The 19295-nt window shown below is 47.3% G+C and overlaps 1 protein-coding gene across 1 annotated transcript; it reads right to left on the reverse strand.

Annotated features, from left to right (window-relative positions):
• Positions 1 to 4868: 4868 nt before the first annotated feature.
• On the reverse strand, positions 4869 to 16489 carry LOC102935284 (up-regulator of cell proliferation). The gene is made up of 3 exons (XM_037898932.2): positions 16213 to 16489; positions 13413 to 13484; positions 4869 to 10867 (listed from the first exon to the last, which is right to left on the reverse strand). Exons 1-3 carry the CDS (start codon positions 16487 to 16489, stop codon positions 6180 to 6182), a joined length of 5037 nt encoding a protein of 1678 aa, XP_037754860.1. The 3' UTR covers positions 4869 to 6179.
• Positions 16490 to 19295: the final 2806 nt, after the last annotated feature.

A 19295-nucleotide genomic window follows, 5' to 3' on the forward strand; every position in this document is an offset into this window, starting at 1 on the left:
TTCAGCCCTGGGTGGTGGGGCTCAGGTTACAGGCCCCATCAGGGTCTGAAGCCCTTGGGCTTCATCTTTGCCCCACGCCCCGCACAGGGCGGTGGGGACTTGGGCAGTCTCAGGCTTCAATCCTCCCTCCTGGGGTCATAGAGTAATTTTTAGTGTCAGAAGGGGGTCACAGTGCAATGGAGTTGGAGAACCACTGATCTCGGTGAATGGAAGAATGCTTCTGCTGCCATAGCTACTGTTCAGGGAGGCGGTGTTGCTATGCCAACAAGAACACCCCTTCCAGCACTGCAGGCTGCATCTACCCCGTGGGATTATGTTGGCATAGCTACAGCGACGTAGACATGCCGGAATAAACCACCATAGTGTAGACATACACTGAGACCTGGTCTATGCTTAAAAGTTAGGTTGACAAAGCTACAGCGCGAATTCGTACCCCTGAGTGCTGTAGCTATGCCAACCTGACTCCTGGTGTCGTGGCAGCCAGGTCGATGGAGGAACTCTTCTGTTGACCTCACTGGGGGCAGGTGGATTATCTACAGTGATGGAAAGACCCCTTTCACTGCTGTAGGAAGTATCTACACTATGGCACTATAGCGGCACAGCTGCACCACCATAGCCGTGCTGCCATAGTACCTGTAGTGTAGACGTGGCCTTAGTCAACGTTACTACCCAGACCCTGGCTTCCACGCTCATTCTCTCACTCTCACACACAGATCGAGAGAATCAAGAAACTACCAGTTTCTAGATCGCTTGGTAAACTGGGTGCGAGCAAACAACATACATTTTAATACAGCTAAATATAAATGTATACATCTAGGCACAAAGAATGCAGGCCATCATTACAGAACTTGGGCCTCTATCCTGGGAAGCGGTGACTCTAGGAAAGGTTTGGGGGGTCACGGTGGAGAACCAGTTGAACATGAGCTCCCGCTGTGATGCTGTGGCTAAAAGAGCTCATGGGATCCAGGCGAATCCCAGATCGGAGTAGAGAGGTTATTTTACCTCTACATTTGGCAATAGTGCGACTGCTGCTGGAATTCAGTATCCAGTTCTGGTGCCCACAATTCAAGAAGGATGTTGATTAACTGAAGAGGGGTCAGAGAAGAGCCAAGAGAATGATTAATGAATTGGACAACCTGCCTTAGAGGGATAGATCCTAGGAGCTCTATCTATTTAGTTTAACAAAGAGAAATTAAGGGGTGACTTCATCCCTGTCTATAAGTACCTACATGGGAACAAATATTTAATAATGGGCTCTTCAATTTAGTAGAGAAAAGTCTAACGTGATCCAATGGCTGGAAACTGAAGCTAGATCAATTCAGACTGGAAAGAAGGTGTATATTTTTAACAGTGAGAGTAATTAACCACTGGAACAACTCACCAAGAATTGGGGTGAATTCTCCGTCACTGGCAATTTTTAATTCAAGTTAGGTTGTTTGTTTTACAGATCTGCTCTGGAAATGATTTGGGGGCCGTTCTAGGACCTATGTTATCAAGGTCAGACTAGATAACCGCAATGGTCCCCGCTGGTCTTGGAATCTATGAATCTAGATTAGATTTTTTTCTACTAACCTTTCAGAAGAAGCCAAGGAAAGTAGCAAGGAAGAGAAGAGAGCAGGAAATGGTTCCTGGGGGGTGGCAAAGGCACTGTGTGCATACCTTGGATCCTGGTGTGCCATTGTCACTCCTGTCAGTGAGTCTCTGGGCCCAGATTTTGAACTGTTTATATGGCTTGAACCTGCTTATCTCAAGGTGACTTGATAAGAAGAATGAGCTGAACAGGCAGTATTCAGTGGAGCAAGCTAATATAATCTCTGCCTATTAAAAAGGTCTCTATTCTAGCACAGCGGCAGCTCTGCTGTTCCGTCTGTGAGTCCAGATGCACAAAGTATTTATAGAGTTGCAGGGTTTTAAAGATGACGGCTTTACGTGCTCTAAAATCCCCATGCTGACTCAGATTGTTTTGAAATTTGCTGTATCGCTGGCGGGGGGGGGGGGGGGGGGGGCTCAGAAATGTGAACAGAGCAAAACCGTAAAGGTGGAAAATTGGGTACATTTCCAACTGGGGATTGTGGGGGGAAGCAATTACAGCCATCTGTGCTCACCCCCCCCCCCAAAAAAAACAAAACAAACTACCTCTCACCCCTCCACGCTGCTCCACCAAGCCAAGGCGACAGGGCGGTGCTTCCATCTGCTGCTCCCCGCTCAGGGGAAGGAACCTAGAGCTCCCTGTATTCCCCCAGCTGCCCCCAGCCATGGGAAAGGGGATCCAGGCTCACTCTCCCCCCGATAAAGCTGCTTCTAGGTGGCAAGGAAAGATCACAGCTGGGCAGGGAGAGCAGGTGGGCTCAACGCTGTGCAGTGGAGGTTATCCATGTCCCACTTCCCTCTCCCCATTTCAGGAATGTCCCCGTTGACTCTGCACTGTTCCTGCATCCTCGCCCCAGCTCCTCACCCGGTGGGTCCTGTGTGGAAGTGACCCTCCCTGAGAAGGCAGCACCGGGTTGTGCTGGACAGACAGAGATGGGAGCCAAGGTGATGTTGAAAGAATTAACGTGCAGCCAGTGGCTTATGGTCCAAACCTGAAACAAACCAGCCTCTTCACTCACCCGTTGTCCTAGGGCTTCACAGCCTCCCCTCCCAGGGGTCTCTGGTGAGCCTGCTTCCTCCAGCGTCCTGCTCCCAGCCAGCTCTGCTCCCTTTCTGGAATGCTGGCCCCAGGGTTACCTCCCCGGGCACCTGGCCCCTTGTCCCAGGACCCACCAGAGGAGTTAACGCAACTCTATGGCTTCCTCGCCCCTGGCACGGGCTGCCCCAGCAGCTCCCCCAATTCCTGCCTTCTGACAGGTCTTTATGGTTAAGTCTGTGCTGCAAAGAAAAACCCGTAGCGCTGAGTCTCAGTGTCTGGGTCAATTGACTCGGGCTCTGGGGCTCGGGCTGCTGGGCTAAAAATAGCTATGTAGACATTCCTGCTTGGGCTGGAGCCCGCGTTCTGAAACTTGGGGAGTGGTCTCAGAGCTGCCTGGGCTCCCACCCGAGCAGGAACGTCTACATGGCTATTTTTAGACCAGGAGCCAGAGCCAGTTGACCTGGGTTGTGTGAGACCTGGTGCCTCAGGGTTTTCTTTGTAATGTAGACAGCCCTATAGCCCCAGATATAGCCCTTTAATTAGCTCAGCTGGGCCCACCTGCTCTGACACGGGGGAGCTTGGCCTGCACGATTTGTTGAAACATTTAGGTTGCTTTCAGGGTGCTTATGGAAAATGGGCCTGCCCTGAGAACAGACCTATAGGCCCGCCAAAGATCAGACTTAGCCCGTCCGTGTGGTGTAAAATGATTGTATTTGGTGTATGTTTCTAGATTTTACAGCAATTCCAGTGTGACTCAAATGATAACATACTTCTTATAATAAAGAACTCTCTATAAAGTTGAAGGACTTATGATAAGAAGGAGAGTCATCAGCCTCACCACCATGGCGTGAGAGAAATGAGGGCTCAGGAACTGGGATGGATCAAGACATAAACACTATAGCCCCATTACTAGTGCCTCAGCTTCAGGAGTCATGTGATTACAGCAAAACCTCAGCTTTCATTTTACGCAAAGGTTTTAGCCCTGAAGACAAGTTGGCTGCTGTAGAGAACTGATCAAAAAAGCAAACCAAATACGAGCGTTTATAAAAGATGTCGGGTTCTTTTCAAAGGATTTCTTAATGTAGTTGATGGGACAGTTTAAAAATGAATCATATTTAAACACATGCAAGTTCCTCATCAAGCTTGCCAGTCATTGGTCATCCTCCTCCACATTCCTATCCAATAGGAGCTAAAGTTTGCTTCCCCTTCTGCCCTTTTCAGCCGCATCCTTAAGGTAGCGAGGGGAGATGGTTTTATCGTTGTTTGAGAGTCATCATATACAAAGGTTAGGAAGAAAGAATTCAGAGGGAAAGAGAGCCAAGGTAAATTTGAAAACAAATGCTATAGAAATCGTATTGCAAGGGATCATTAAACATGACATGATTTTACTCAGCTTGAAAAAAAAAAAATCTCCGTTTTGAACATGTGACCAGCTTGGATCGCATATTGGCTGGGCAGCTGCCTCCAGAGAAGAAGTGGATAATTTGTGGCAATGGAGCAGGGGCGGCGCGTGACACCTGGGTTTGGGCGGCATGAGCACCAGAAGCTCCCTAGAAGTCGGGGGGGGAGGGGCACGAGCACCTGGACCATAGCCCCACCCCCCTGCTCTGCCCTGAGGCCGACACCCACTCGGCCTCCTTCCCCCGAGGCCCTGCCCATGTTCCACCCCACTCTGCCCCAGCCCTGGCCCCCCGCCCCCAAGGCTCGGCCCACACACCCATGGCTCGAGCCTCTTTGCCCCTACCCCCGAGGCCCCCGCTGCCTGCCACTCGCGCCTCTTCGCCCCCTCCCCGGTGGCCCTTCCCCGCCCACTGATTGAGCCTCTACTCCCCGAGCAGCGGGCGAGGAGGGTCCTCGGGGGAAGGGGAAGAGGCGGAGCGGGGACAGGAAGAGGAGCAGGGTGAGTGGGGCCATGGGGGAAGAGGACAGGCAGGACCATGGCAGGGCTACAGTGCCAGTGGTTCGAAGGGGGCGGGCTGGCTGTCCTCCAGAGGTTGGTGCACCACATCCGGTTTTGGGGAGGCTTAGCCTCCTCTGGCCTCTTATACCCACCACCCATGCAATGTGCATAGTTTGATCTGGGACTTGAATAAAAACAATTGTCCAAATCCGGAAGGTCCCTACTTAAGTTTTTAACCATTCCTTTCTTACGCAAATTCCCCCTGACTTCAGTGGGAATTCTGCCTGAGTCAGGACAGAGGAAATACTGAGTCAGAACTTGAGCATTAGTCCCAAACGCTCTAATAAATCGTTTTTTATTCTTTCAGACGTTCTCTTGTAATTATCAGATGACACTAGATCTGCTACCGCCACAGCAAAATACAGCTGCGAGAACAGGTTTCTGGCTGGAGCCAAGGCTGTGTCATTGCCGGCACAACCCACTTGTATAGATGCAGCCTACGCAGACAGAAGGCGTTTTTCTATTGATGTAGAAATACCACCTCCCCAAATGACATGAGTTGCATCTACCCTGGAGTTTTGTTGGCATGATTATGTCACTAGGGGTTGTGGTTTAATCAGGCCCCCGACCAGAGTAGCTATGCTGGCATAAGTTTTAAGTGTAGACCAGACATAAGCAGATCAAAGGTGATGCTTAAAAATACTAATTCCAGAGCGGCATGTTTGCATATTCCTCATTTCAATTCCATCATAAATCACTATGATGCAAAATGTGCTGGGGGACGGGAATCTTTCCCTGTTGACCTCCATTTAGAAGCTCTGAATTTTGTTACAGAATCTGCTGCCATGTGTCGGGCCCTTCAGCGGCCTCTGTGATCACAACATCAGGCTGGCTACAAAGCTGTGGATCTACAGAACCATACTTGTGGCATTGTACGGCGGTGAACATGGGCGCTGAGGGACCCCCGACTGAAGTTTTCAGTTCTCATCCTCAGCTGCTCCATATCCAGTGGCAGGACTTGATTGGCAATGAGACTCTGTGAAGCTGAACCCAGCAACTACCTGCATCAGCATGACTTAGGAGGGAGGGATAGCTCACGGGGGGAGGGATAGCTCAGAGGTTTGAGCATTGGCCTGCTAACCCCAGGGGTTGTGAGCTCAATCCTTGAGGGGGCCATTTAGGGATCTGGGGCAAAAATTGCGGATTGGTCCTGCTTTGAGCAGGGGGTTGGACTAGATGACCTCCTGAGGTCCCTTCCAACCCTGATATTCTATGAGTCTATGACTGCAGGTTCGGTGGCCTTGTTGGCATGGATGTAGTGTTAGGATGGAAGACCAACAAATTCCGAAAGTTATTTACCAGGGAATGTTGCTACATAGCTGGTGATCTTGTGGGCTCCACAACATCACCAGTGATGAACAGAAACTGAATAGCCAGCTGAACGTCACCTGAAGGATGTAGCCAGAGATCAGTCTGGGTGGTGCTCGGTCTGCAACTAGGCCACGTCTCTTTAGGATTTCCCATAATCACAATTTTAATGAGCTAAAGAAATATGTGCATAAGAAGTGATATTTTTGCATGCAATTAACAAACAAACAAACCCTGTTTTTTTGCTTATGTCCATCCCACTTAAAAAGACTCTGAGCTGGTTTATTTTTTTATGTTAAATGCTTCCTCTAGGCTTTGTAGCGCCTGTTCTTTGGTTATTTTTTCCCAAACCTGTGGCAGATTTGCTGGCTTAGCATTGTACTTCTTAGCAAACTTATAGTTGAACCTGTTAAAAATGAACTTCCAATAGTCAGAAGTGTCGATGCTGGGATCGGGCTGGATGCGCCAGTCTGGGTAATATTGTCGATAATCTTTATAGGGATGAAATTTCTCTTCTGTTTCTGAATTTTTAAATAAAGCGTTGGAAACCACATCAGAAGAACACAAAGAGTACTCAAGCATTCCTGTCCGTTTGTTTTTGCACTGCCCTAATCCCTGAGGCCGATGGACCGTAGCAAAGTGTTCTGTATGATCCATGCCTCCTGCTTCACAGGGGACTTTACAGAATGGGCACTGCTGCCCGCAGCCAAACACGCAGTTGAAGATTTCATCCTGGGGCTTCATGGACAGTTTGGAGAGTTTGGATTCAAATGTCAACTCATCAAATTCAGCTAAGATTTCTTTTTCCAGTTCGGGAAGGATGGCCTGAACGTCAGCAGAAAACTGCATAGGATTTGCCGTGTTTTTAAACCGCACCACTGCCAGACGGTCCTTGGAAATCACCAAGTCATTCTGTAACGCTCCACAAAACACATCTAAAAAGTCACAGACCGTGTTGGTACTTTTGTCACTGGGAGACTCCAGAGCAGTCCTGACTTTCTTTATTATTGAGGACAGAATCTCTTTCTCCAGGTGTTGCAACCTTGCTGTATGGCTGTAGAAATCTAGCAGGTGTCCCTCTACCCAGATTTTGACAAAATGTTCATAGTTATTAATGTATATGATATAGGTGTCAAAGTTTTCATATTTCAACAGCTTCTTCAGGGCAGTGAACTGGAAAAGGCTTCGGTTTGTATATTCATCAAACTTTCCACTGCTGAGAATGTCATCGACTATTTCTAACCCAAGTCTGTTGTTCACATACTCCACCAAGACAGGTTTAAGACACCAATGACACAAATCCCTGGCCCTTGTCTGGCAGGAATCCTTCCCCAAACAAAGATCTCTAAATGTGGAGAGATACTGAGGTTTTAGTTTCTCCAGATAAAGTTCAGGATCATTTTCTTTCATGAAGCCTACTTGCATCTTCTCTAATAAAGGAGCCACTTTCCCTAAAATGTGGAGCTTCAGGTCAACTTTAAAGCAAGCGCTCGTGTGAAGTTTCTGAACGTCTGCCTCTTGAAGCCTCTGATTGATCATCCTCAACAGATTTCTGCTGTAAATTTCATCATAGTCTGCTTTGGTATCTGCTACATTTTTAATATAATCTTTGCACTGTTCCATTAATGATTTAACAAGTTCTTCTGTTTTATGCCAGCATTCCTGCGTGAACCATTCATTCAGGGTCTTAATCCATGGTAAATCTAAGTATTCCTTTTTCATAATGAAAGATTTTGTTCCATAATTCAATAAGTTGCTGTTTTCCTGTAGTTTTAGACTGGATGAATTCTCTTGCTTAGCCAGGTCCTCTCTCAGCAGCAACTCAATGTCTTGATAAATTTGCTTTTCATCCAAACAGCCCAGCCGTATTTTTGACATGGTCTCACTCCACATTTCTTCAAACTCCATTTCCAGTTCCTTATTGTCTGCTTTGTTCTCTCTCATTTTACAGTATTCCAAAAGCAAGTCCATTTCACCTTCGATTGTTTTTATGCACGTACCCTGAATAGTGTTTTTCTTTTGCCATCCTTCGCTGGCAGTCACCAGATTGGAACAAATGACATGTGAATAACTTGAACTTTGAAGAGATAGTGGAACTGAATTCCTAACAAAATATCCCATGTTCTTTCCAGCGGAAACTGCCAGTTTTGCTGTTGCACTTTGAAACCACTCCAAAATCCTGTGTGATTCATGGCTCAGTTTCTGCTCAGCCTCACTTGTTAAGTTGGTCAGGATACAAGCATCTAATTTAGCTGGTGGTTGATTCTGGAAGAAAGTTTGTTTTTCAGTTACCCACAGATTCATTTCCTTGCGGAACGCCCATCCCCACCCTACAGACTTTGCAGATATCTTGGTGTAGGCTTCAGTTGTGAAGGGGTTTCTAAAGCTGAAGAGGAAGTCGTCATGTCTCAGAGCATTCCACAGACTCTTCACCCATTCGATAAATTGGGGAAGGTCTTTGCGAACGCTGTTAAGTGAATGTTGTCTTACAAATTCAAACAAACATTTCTTTAGCCCACACACACTCTCACTGTACCCAATATTCACCGGTGCCATTGAAGGGTCCCCATGCCACAGGCTGGGGATGTACCAATTGTGTTTCTCTGGATCATAGTCCATAATGTCAGAAACCGTAATTTCTTTCTGTAGTTTTTCCATCTTTGCTGCAGCTATGGTCATTTCATTCAGCTGCTCCACAAGATATTTCCTGTCTCTCATGTTTTGTTCATAGGCAGCCACATCACTGATGTTCTGATGCACAAATTGGCAGCTGGGCATGTGCCCCGTTTCCTCCATTCTGAGAAAGGCATGGACCACAATTTGCAGAACATCCTGCATTTCGGTGGCATTCTCCATAGCCAGGTTAACGATGGTTATGTCGCTCAGTCCAACCACCAGGGTGGCCAGCTCATTGTCATGTTGATAACTATCCTCCAGCTTTGCCAGTTCAGGGGCTTTCAGTCCTTCTGTGTCTATCACCAGGATGAAATCACAGCCCAGGTCCTCCCGAAAGTTCTCTGCCACTTTAATGAGTGACATGAAGGCTCCTTGCGTACGTCGGCCACTGCTCACTGCAAACTGCAGGCCGAACATGGTGTTGAGGAGGGTGGATTTTCCAGTGCTCTGCCCTCCCAGCACTGTTAGAACCAGGATTCTGGACTTTCCCCCCAGCTTGGCATGGAGCTCAGTCAGAACATCTGTCATCCACTGCAGTGGGATGTTGGAGGCATCTCCATCGATAAGCTCCATGGGAAATCCTTCCAGCATCAAGTCAGCTGTTAACCTCGGGAAATGAATGAATTTCCTTTGAATTTTTGCCATTTTGCCTATCTTCACCATTGAGTGTTCAGCCTCGTAGAACTGCCCCAGCTCACGCAGGAAATGCTCCACTCCTAGAGAACTGACAGAGATGGATTCATCCAGTTCTGGTAGCTTTTGTTGGTTAGGTTGCAAGTTAGGATGGTTCCCCTTTGCAATGCCATCTAAATTAAATTTCATGCATTTCATGAAGTAGCGTATTTCCATTTGAGATAGTGTTCCTATTCCATTGATAAATTTAGTCAAACCGTCAGTAAGGTCACATTTATTCTGCTGTGTACGTAACTCCAACAATTTCTCTTTCAGCCTAGATTTATATTCTTCTGTGGGGACATCCCCTTGTCCTTTCAATCTGCACATTTCTCTTTCCACATTGCTTAAGCTCTTCCACAGGTCCTCTTGCAGTTGCAGTATTTGCCTCTTGTAATTTCCAACATCTTTTATTTCTGCCGTGATTTCTTTAACGCGGTTCTTTGCTCTCTGACATTCCTCACAGTCCTCATCCAGCTGGATTCCCAGTTCACGTGCGGTCACAGCCATGCCTTCCATATTCATGTCCTTGTGATGATCGTTCATTATACTTCCTATAGCAGAGCACAACTTTTCCATGAATTCCTCTTTCTTGGTCCCAATTTCTTTCTCTAGGACATGTTGCTTACTCAGGTTCAGCACTGGCGCTAATTTATTGAGGAATTCCTGAGTTTCACTCCGTTTGCCAGACTCGTAATTGAGGATGAAGTTGTATTTAGTGGCTGATCCCTGCAGAGATGATAACAGCGTGTATTGTCTCTCGTTGATGCTTTCAGTAACTATGAACACTGCTGAGGAGACCTCTGTTAAAAAGCTAAACTGCAGCCAGTGGGACTCAATGTCTCCACGCAGATTTGTAACTGCGACGGGCTCTGGGAAAAGATCTGAATCCTCGTTTCCAGCAGGGAAATACCAGGAAATCTCAACCAGTCCATCTGCGATTTCCCGAGGGACATTCCCGGACTCCATGTCCCGATGGATAAAGAAATCGTTGTGCTGCTGGGAGGGGCTGAGAACCTCATTGAGGAGTTTGGACTTGGAGAAGCTGCAGCTCCCCATCCGCACAAAGGAAACGGTTGGTATTTTGGTGAGTACCAGGCTCTCCTCTCTGAATCCTCTGCTCTCTGCCAGGGAGTGCGGCCTCCACTTCCTCACAATGTCCCTCATGGCCCACAGCAGTAGGGTGCCCTTGGGGGTGTCAAGGGCAGGTAACAGCAGAGGGAGGGCAAACTGGCACATGGACATTTTGGAGAGGATCTCCTGCTGTAGGAAACTGTCTGAGCAAAGCAGCACAGCACAGAGAACATCAAGGGGGTGCAGAGAAGCTCTCGCGTCCATGTTGCTATGATGAAGAACATTACTACCATTGCCTTGTCCCCCGTTCTCCTCACTGCTGGCTTGGTCACCAGGTGCTCCCTGCCCAAGGCTCGTGTTTCTGGCTGTCCCATTCAAAGCTATGACCTTCCTCATAAAATGCCATGGTAAATCCTCTAATGCCTGAGGAGTCCAGTTCTGTAGACTTTCTGGATTGATTTCCTGGAGATCTCTCAACGCCAGCTTTGTGCTTCTGTGCTGCTCCATCTTCAGAGTGGACAGGAGGTCCTGGAGTGCTCTCCTTCTCTCTGCAGAAAGAGGTTAAAGCATGAGCAGGTTTCAGAATCCATCTGGTATTAAATATACCTGTTTTGAATGTGTTTATTCAGACATGTATCAGTCAAGTGGTGGGGATTATCTGTTTGCAATCCCTGCTAATGCAGTCTGGCTCTTTTTCCTACACGAGGACCTGGAACACATATGGAAGTTTGAGTCTGCTATAGCCTCCAGGCTGTGGAAACTGGGTTCTTTTGCATAGCCAATGGAGAGTCATACTTTTAAATCAAAGGTCCCAGGTTAAAGCTCTGCTAACAATGACCCAACCTTGGGTGGTGTTCTGAGTGCACTTTCTGTCTTTATTTTAAATCTCCCCTTTCTTTATTTTTCTTGGGAAGGGGGGTTCAGAGCGAAAAGATGCATTTCTTGCCTGTGTTTCTTAGGCTATGTCTGCACTACCGGCTAAATCGATACATCGGTGTTGATTTAGTGGGTCTAGTGAAGACACAGTAAGTCAATGGCAGAGCGCTCTCCCGTCAACATCTGTATTCCACCTCCCCGAGGGGCAGAAGCTATGTCAACGAGACAGCATCTCCCGTCGACATAGCCTGGGATAGAAACCACTGTAAATCGACCTAAGTTACATCAACTTCAGTTACGTAACGTACGTAAGTGAAGTAGCGTAACTTAGATCAACTTTCAGCATTCGTGTAGACCAGCCCTTAGTATGTGAACATACGTTCCCCCTTACATGAACACTGTAAGAAACTGGCAATTGACATACCAAAGCCTTCCTTTTCACAATTTCATTCTATTCAAATTATTGACAGAAGTACTGTTTATCTAGTGCTTCAAAAGGCATTACACTGACTCTCACTGTTACACGATTTTTCCATTAAAATAAGAAACATTCAAATGTATTTGGTCTCCATGCTAGAAAATGGTTCCTGAACAATTAAACCACAGTCCAGCAGCTGATATGCTCAAAACAGCTTAAAAACAGGAAAAAAACCCTAATTTCTGCTTTACGCTACAGTTTGTTTCCCAAAATACACTTACAACAGACAGTCACCACTGCTGCTAACCCAAGGCAAAACACACTGAGTTCCTCTTCTAGGCCTAGACCTTTTCCATTCACGTGCACACAGAACCGGATGGAGAAAGGGAAGCCAGCTGCCTTAATGTGACATGCTCTATTTTACTTCACATTCATGACACCTTATGCAAAGCACATAGATATGATCATACAGTCAAAGCGAATGTGATGAGGGTCACATCTTCAATTAAGGAGTGATGCGTATTCATACCTTGAATAAGGGTAGAGAAATTTGTGATGCTGTCTCTCAAACTGACCCACATCTGGGGTCTCATGCCCTCTTGTTTTGCTTCCTTTTTACCAGTAGAGAGCGGTCTTTGGTATGAACTGGGGGGGAATTTTTGTCATGAAAGCAAAACAAAAGAAAAGTCTGAATTCAAATCAGTTGGGTCTTGCCCTAACTTTTTCTGGCCCTGAGACGCTTCCAATGAAACGTGCAGTTGGAAATTTTGCTCTCTAGCCTCTTATTCCAACCCTGAGGATCCATGGGCCTTGAAGGCCGTTCCCCAGGTGACCTTCGCATCCTGGCTGTCATCCGGCAACTTGTTAGTAAGTGATGAGCTGAGAATGACTAATGGAACTTTAGCCCCACCAGAGGCACCGCCCATGGGAATCGTGACTGGAGGAGAGGCTGGCCACACCGATTGGTCTGGCTGAGCTATTTAAGCCAGAAGGAGACACAGGAAGTTGTCTGTGCAACTAGGTGAACTCCTGGCTAGCTTCTATGTTGGTCTCTGTCTTCTCGCCGAGCCCCTGCACCCAGCTTCCCTGCCTTGCTCCTGGTTCCTGCCTTCCAACCTTGTTCCTGATCCCTGCCCCTGGTCTATGACTCTGGTGCCAGCCTGACCCTTGGCTTGACTCCCGACTCCAGCTCTGACCACTAGGTCTGACTGTCCAAGTCCTAGTTGTGATGCCAACCATGAAATCTCCTCCCAGTTTCTCTCCTAAGTTCCAGAACAATAGAAATGGCCGTGTTTACCCTGGAAGAGCTGGGTGCTCACCAGATTGCACATGGGGGACTAAGTCACCTAACGTTTAGTTTAGGTTCCTTCAACCAACCTTTTAGCACCACTGGCATTCACAGAACCTCTGCTCAGCTGCTGCCTTATGCTGTCGGTGCCTAAAATCCCCGAGGTGCCCAAGTTTCCACCAGTAAAGTCCCTGAGGCAGCTAAGTTTCGGCAGCTGGGCCCGCGCGCAGACGTCTACATCTTGACGCTGCCCGGCAGCTTTGTGCCTGATTCACAGACTCAGCATTCCCCTGCCTAGCTCGCCCAGTCTGGTCAATATGCTAAAGCATATCTACTGGATCAACCCTCTTGTTATAGCTAATATCCTAGTGGTTAGCTCACTCTCTTAAGATATAAAAGACCTGAGTTCAATCCCCGCTCTGCCACATGCCTTATTGGCTAAAATAGCTGGGAATCAACTAATACTGAAAGTCATTCCATAAATGTGTTTAAATACAGAGGAATTACCTACCTTCAAGAAGAGCTTTCTCCTCCAGCTCTGGACCTTGCTGAGTGTCTGATTCCTGCTTGGAGTTTAAAGCATCTAGCAAAAAAAAAAAAAAAATCAGAGAGACAAACACATATTAGTACTATGTTTATATAATTTCTGTGCATTTTCTCTACTGACCTAAGTGTATCTGTGCATTTTCTCCCACCTTTGGTTTTATTAGGAAAAATCTGAGCATGATGAGGAACTGTTTTAAAGTCCATGAAAATAATCGGACACAAACAGGTCACAATAGGGAGGTGGAAACTGCTCGTAGAAGACCACACCATTGACTTTTGGTAAGCCAAAGTTGGAAACAAGCCACACAATGACTCAATTGAAATGGAAACTATTATTTTTAAAAAGCATTGACTAAAAGTGCAGTAAGTTTCAGATAATAGGCAAGAAAAGCAAAATGAAAATAAGAAAAATATGCATGTTACATTGGAAGGTCAGGATAGTTGTTTCCATTTTACAGATGGGGAAACTGAGGCACAGAGCTGGGCCGTGATGGCAGAGCTGGGAGTAGAACCCAGACAGTCGTGATCCCATGTCTAGGTCTCTTTCTGGTTCCTCCCACAATGAAAAATTGCTCAAGTGCACAGGGAATCACCTGTGATTGATTAGTTTAAATGAAGCCTTTTAGGCCCACCTCCTGGCCCTGTAAATTCAGCAGCACAAAATGATTCCATCTGAAGTTTCTCACATATGGACTTTATTCTGAGGAGACAAGCCTGGAGGAAACCAGAGAAAATGTTCATAAAATATTCCCTAGCAAAATTCTGCTGTTTTTTTCTTTTTGAAAAGTCACGAGCCAGATCCTCACATCTGGCTGCTTGGCTGGACCTCTAGATATAAGAAGGCAAAGGTGATGTAATTTCACCTTTACCCTACCATATTCCAGTAGCCACTTCAGTCCCTGGTGTAAATGAGAGGAGCCTTTAGTCTGCTCTAACTTGTGCCAATTTATAGCTGTCCCTAAGGGTCCTTTACTGTGGGATTAGAGTTCAGGAAAACAGATGTGTCCCTGGCTTTACACCCTTTAGATGCTAGTGCTAGTCTAACGTTTTCATCTGAGTTTAATTTAATTGTTTCTCTGAGATAAATAGAACCTTGTCGTGTCTATAAAAGAAGCACCAATATATTTTGACAGATCTAGAGTAAGTGGGAGTCTGGATTTGCCACCTGGTTCACAAAAATCCAGTTTTATGCTGGTGCCGCTCCATAGATTTCAGTCGTGAATCAAACCCAAGGTCCCTACATTCCCTTCAGTGTCCAGGAGACTTAAGGAAACACCATCTAAAGCAGGGGTGGGCAAACTACAGCCCAGGGGCTGCATCCGGTCTTTCATACATTTTAATCCGGTCCTTGAGCTCCTGCCGGGGAACGGGGTCAGGGGCTTGCCCAGTGTGTGCCAGGGCTCTGCGTGGATCCCAGAAGCAGCAGCATGTCCCCCCTCTGGCTCTTTTGTGCAGGGGCAGCCAAGGGGCTCCACACGCTGCCCTGCCCCAAGCGCCACCCCCGCATCTCCTATTGGCCACAAACCACGGCCAACGGGAGCTGCAGGGGCAGCACCTGTGGACGAGGCAGGGCGCAGAGCCACCTGGCTACGCCTCCATGTAGGAGCCGGAGGGGGGACATGTTGCTGCTTCTGGGAACTCCTTGAGGTAAGCGCCTCCCGGAGCCTGCACCCCTGCCCCCCTTCTGTGCCCCAACACCCTGCCCCAGCCCTGATCCCCCTCCCACACTCCAACCCCCTTGGTCCCAGCCTTGAACACCCTCCTGCACCTCCAACCCCTCATCCCCAGCCCCGCCCCAGAGCCCGCACACCCCGCTGGAGCCCTCACCCCCCCACACACCCCAACCCCCAATTTCATGAGCATTCATGGCCCACCATACAATTTCCATACCCAGATGTGGCCCTTGGGCCAAAAAGTTTGTCCGCCCCTGATCTAAAGTGCTGTTCTCTGCTTGAGAGATGAAAAAGAGAAAGAGAGAGAGGGAACTGGGTGTGCTGAATGCATCAGAATTGCCTTGTTAATCAGGGAATATCAGGCCTCGGGAACCGTGGCTACATTACAGTTCCCACCATAGCAAGCATGAGTGGGAAATGAAACCTCTGTTGGTTAGATAATGACCCAGGCACCCGGGGAAGCCTGGATGAGCTCCTGGACTGAGAACCAGTGAAAGGAAAGGGCTGCATCCACGGGTGCTGACTCCATGGGTGCGCCACGGCTCAAGCACCCATGGGGGGGGAAATTGTGGGTGCTCAGCACCCGTCAGCCACAGCTGTTCAGCAGTGCCACCGATCAGCTGTTTGACGGGGCTGCCGCTCAGCTGTTTGGTGGCTGGGGGAAGCACTTGGGGGAGGGCAGAAAGCAGCCAGTGGCGGCAGGTGGGGGCCTCGTGGGAGGGGTTGGAGCGCGGCCAGGAGGAGGCGGAGTGAGGGAAGGGTCTCAGGGGAAGGGGTGGAGTCAGGGCCTCGTGGTGGAGCAGGGGTGCAGCACCCCCAGGGAAGACTAAAAGTCAGCGCCTATGGCTGTAACGAAAGTCAAGAGAGCGTTTGAGGCATGAAGAGGTCAGAGGGGATATTTCTCCCACTTGAAGAGCTTTGCACAGATTTGTCGAGGGGAAACCATTAGAAAGGAAAGAAACTGCAGCTCAGATGTGGCCTGGCAGGAAGCTCTCCGTTCTGGAGCCAGTGGGGAGTGAGAAAGGAAAGCAAATCCAGAAGTGAAGAAATATTCAGGGGTGGGGGCTGATTTTTCCTGGGGTTGCCACTTACCATTTCCTATTGCCTTGGCGAGTTGCTCTGCTAAATCCCTCTTGTTTATTGATTTCAGCGCCTCCACGGTCACCTCCACTGCGTAATCTCCTTCGTAGCAGCTGATCAGCATGTCAGCAAGGTCGATGACATCCACTTTCTTCAGTGTCCCGCGGCTGATATGTTCATATCCCTCCTTCAGTGGCATTTCGTGCAGTTTGAACTTGAATTTCTTCAGTTCATCTTCCTCCAGTTCTTCCAGGGTCTTCAGCAGATGATCTCTCAGGGTCTTCACCATGCTGCCTCCTCAGAGGAGAGCTGTGCACCCTGCCAGGCCAGGGCAGAGAGAGTCAGGAAACAACTGCACGGCTGCAAAGGGCGAGTTTCTTCCTGAAGCTCCGGAGAGCTGAGAGGTTGTTTGTTTAGAGACCAAAAAAAAAAGAAAAAAAGAAAGAAAGCTGAGAGCGCAAAACCGAAACTAGAGCTGTACGGCACTAGGCTGACAGCAACCCCCCTCCTTTCCCTTCTCCAGCTCCCCCCCCCCCACAACCAGCTCTGTGTGTTTGATTAATATCCCCTATGCAGATTCCAAAACAAGAGCCTGGTCCCTTGTCTCCAATTCTGCTGGCAACATCTTGCACCAGCATAATAACTGCTTTCCTATTATTACACACTCCCCCTTTCCTCTTGCTCTCTATGGTAGATAAAGACACTGACGATTCGAAACCAGCGTTGTCTCTCTCATATGCAAGTTTTTCACCATTGATTTTAGTGACATTATTCCTGATTGATGTCATTGCGATGGAGAGGAGAATCAGGCTCAAGGAAAGTTTGGAAGCTGGTGAATGTTTTAGATCAATGCTCTGGACCAAAAATCCAACAGAAAGGAATGGAAATGTAAAACAAAGGATAGGATTGAGTCTAAGTCCAGGTTTTGAAGCTTAGCCAAGATGTGAGGCTGTTTGTCTCAGTACAGTTTGATAAGAAGCAGGGTCTGTGACTGCTTCCTGTTCGGAACCTGCGGAAGGAAGATGTTGGGAAATCATCAGGGGATGGTCACCAGTCAAGGTGTGCAGGGCCGTTAAGTGGGTCCTACCGTCAAGGTGGGCAAGGTGCAGTGAAACAGGTTAAGTCAATGACCCGGGCTTCCCTCGCTGTGCTGGGGTGATTAATGGGGTGCCTATCTTCCTTTTGTTCCCCCATAGACCCAACCTTGCCTGTGAGTGCACACACCAAAATTGCTACTTAGTGATTGTTATGCAGGCCTAGGTGGATCACTGTGGACAATTTACCAATGTGAACATCGGCTGGTCAGGAAAAATCCCACGGTGCTCCGCTTTTTAGACACAGAGGACATTTTGACAGAGTGAAAGCCTCTCTGAATAATTCATAAATTCCAAGGCCAGAAAGTACCATTGTGATCATCTAGTCTGATCCCCTGTGTAACACAGGCCAGAGACCTGCCCCAAAATAAATCCTAGAGCAGATCTTCTAGAAAAACATCCAACCTTTAAAAATAGCCAGTGATGGAGAATCCACCATGACACTTGGATCAGTTGTTCCGATGATTAATTACTCTCACCTTTTTTAAAATTTGTGCCTTATTTCCAGTCTGAATTTGTTTAGCTTCCAGCCATTGCACATATACTGCAAATATGTTCTTAAAGTCTGCACCTGTGTGTTGGTCTCCAGCAAAGGTGAAAACCAGAGTTTCTGTCACACAAGAGATATTTATCCATCTGTCTGCTGACATATTGTTACATTGCACTCCATATTCTTTATGGAAATATGCTTATGAATATGACATAACTGGAATACGCTTTATGCAAAATGTCATGTAAGATATCCTTGGAAAAGTTATCATCTACTGAATGTGTTCATCCTATTTGCATGCATATATCATTCTTATGTCTGAAGTTCGAAATATGAAGTGTAAATCATGTTAATAATGTAGTTATGCCAAGTGAGGGCCATTAATGATACTTCAGGAACTTGATGACTCTTAAGCAAGAAACAATTGGCTGCGAATGGATTTGTTTCCCTGTAATTCTGTGGGACGCCTGTGAGGAAGAGGGGCAATGGGGGTCCCTGTGAAGATGTGTCTGTGTCACCTGATGCTGGAATCCATCTTGGATTTTATTTTTTTCCATGAGGCATGGAAAAATTTTGAACAAGAGAACCAAGGATTCCTGCCTTCTGCAAAAGCTATATAAGGGCGGGAAGCCTAACAGGAGAGGCCAGTCGTGAGGATACCCCCTGCTTACCACCCAAGATGTCTGCTGGAACTAACAGAGACTGAACAGGGGGAAGGATTGGGCCTGGACTAGAAATGAGTATACTCTGTGAAAGAAGCTTATTGGAACCTCTTTGTGGATGAGATATTACATGTAATCAATTCCTTAATGTATTAAGCTTAGCTTTGCGTGTTTGTTTTATTTTGCTTAGTAACTTACTTTGTTCTGTCTGTTACCTCTTCTGATCACTTAAATCCTTATCTTTTATACTTAATAAAATCACTTTTGTTTATTAATAAACCCAGTGTAAGTAATTGTTACGTGGGGGGCAAACAGTCTGTGCATATCTCTCTTTACTTCGAGAAAGAGGATGAATAACATAAACTTATACTGTATAAAACTTTATAGAGTGTAAGCTGAATTTATCGGGGGTTCAGGCTCCCAGAAAGGCTCTGTGCTGGGGTGCTGAGGCAAGTCCCATTAACTGAGTCTGCCCAGAGCTGAGCTTAACTCAGTGTCTTTATTCTGCAGAGGGGTGTGGCCCCATCTCTGTGTCTGTGCTGGAGGAGGCCTGGAGGGTCGAGCTCAGCAAGACAAAGTTAAGGGGTGCCCATTTTGGCAGAAGGGCTAGACTCAGTGGTATTTCAGCCCATCAAGTGACAGTCCCAAGGGGGTGCTGACAAGAGAACCTGTCACACATGTAAACTGAATATTGTCTCATTCACAGTGGGTCCCTTATTACCAGTCTGAACTGAATGAAAACGAAGGATTGTGAGGACATCAAAGAAGAGAATTCTAACAGGAAAAGACAAGGAGCGGGGAAGGAAAAACCCTGTCTGGAAGAATACTTCAAAGGTTTGCTCCACTATA

Source organism: Chelonia mydas, chromosome 6 (assembly GCF_015237465.2).
Source record: "Chelonia mydas isolate rCheMyd1 chromosome 6, rCheMyd1.pri.v2, whole genome shotgun sequence".
Taxonomy (NCBI): domain Eukaryota; kingdom Metazoa; phylum Chordata; order Testudines; family Cheloniidae; genus Chelonia; species Chelonia mydas.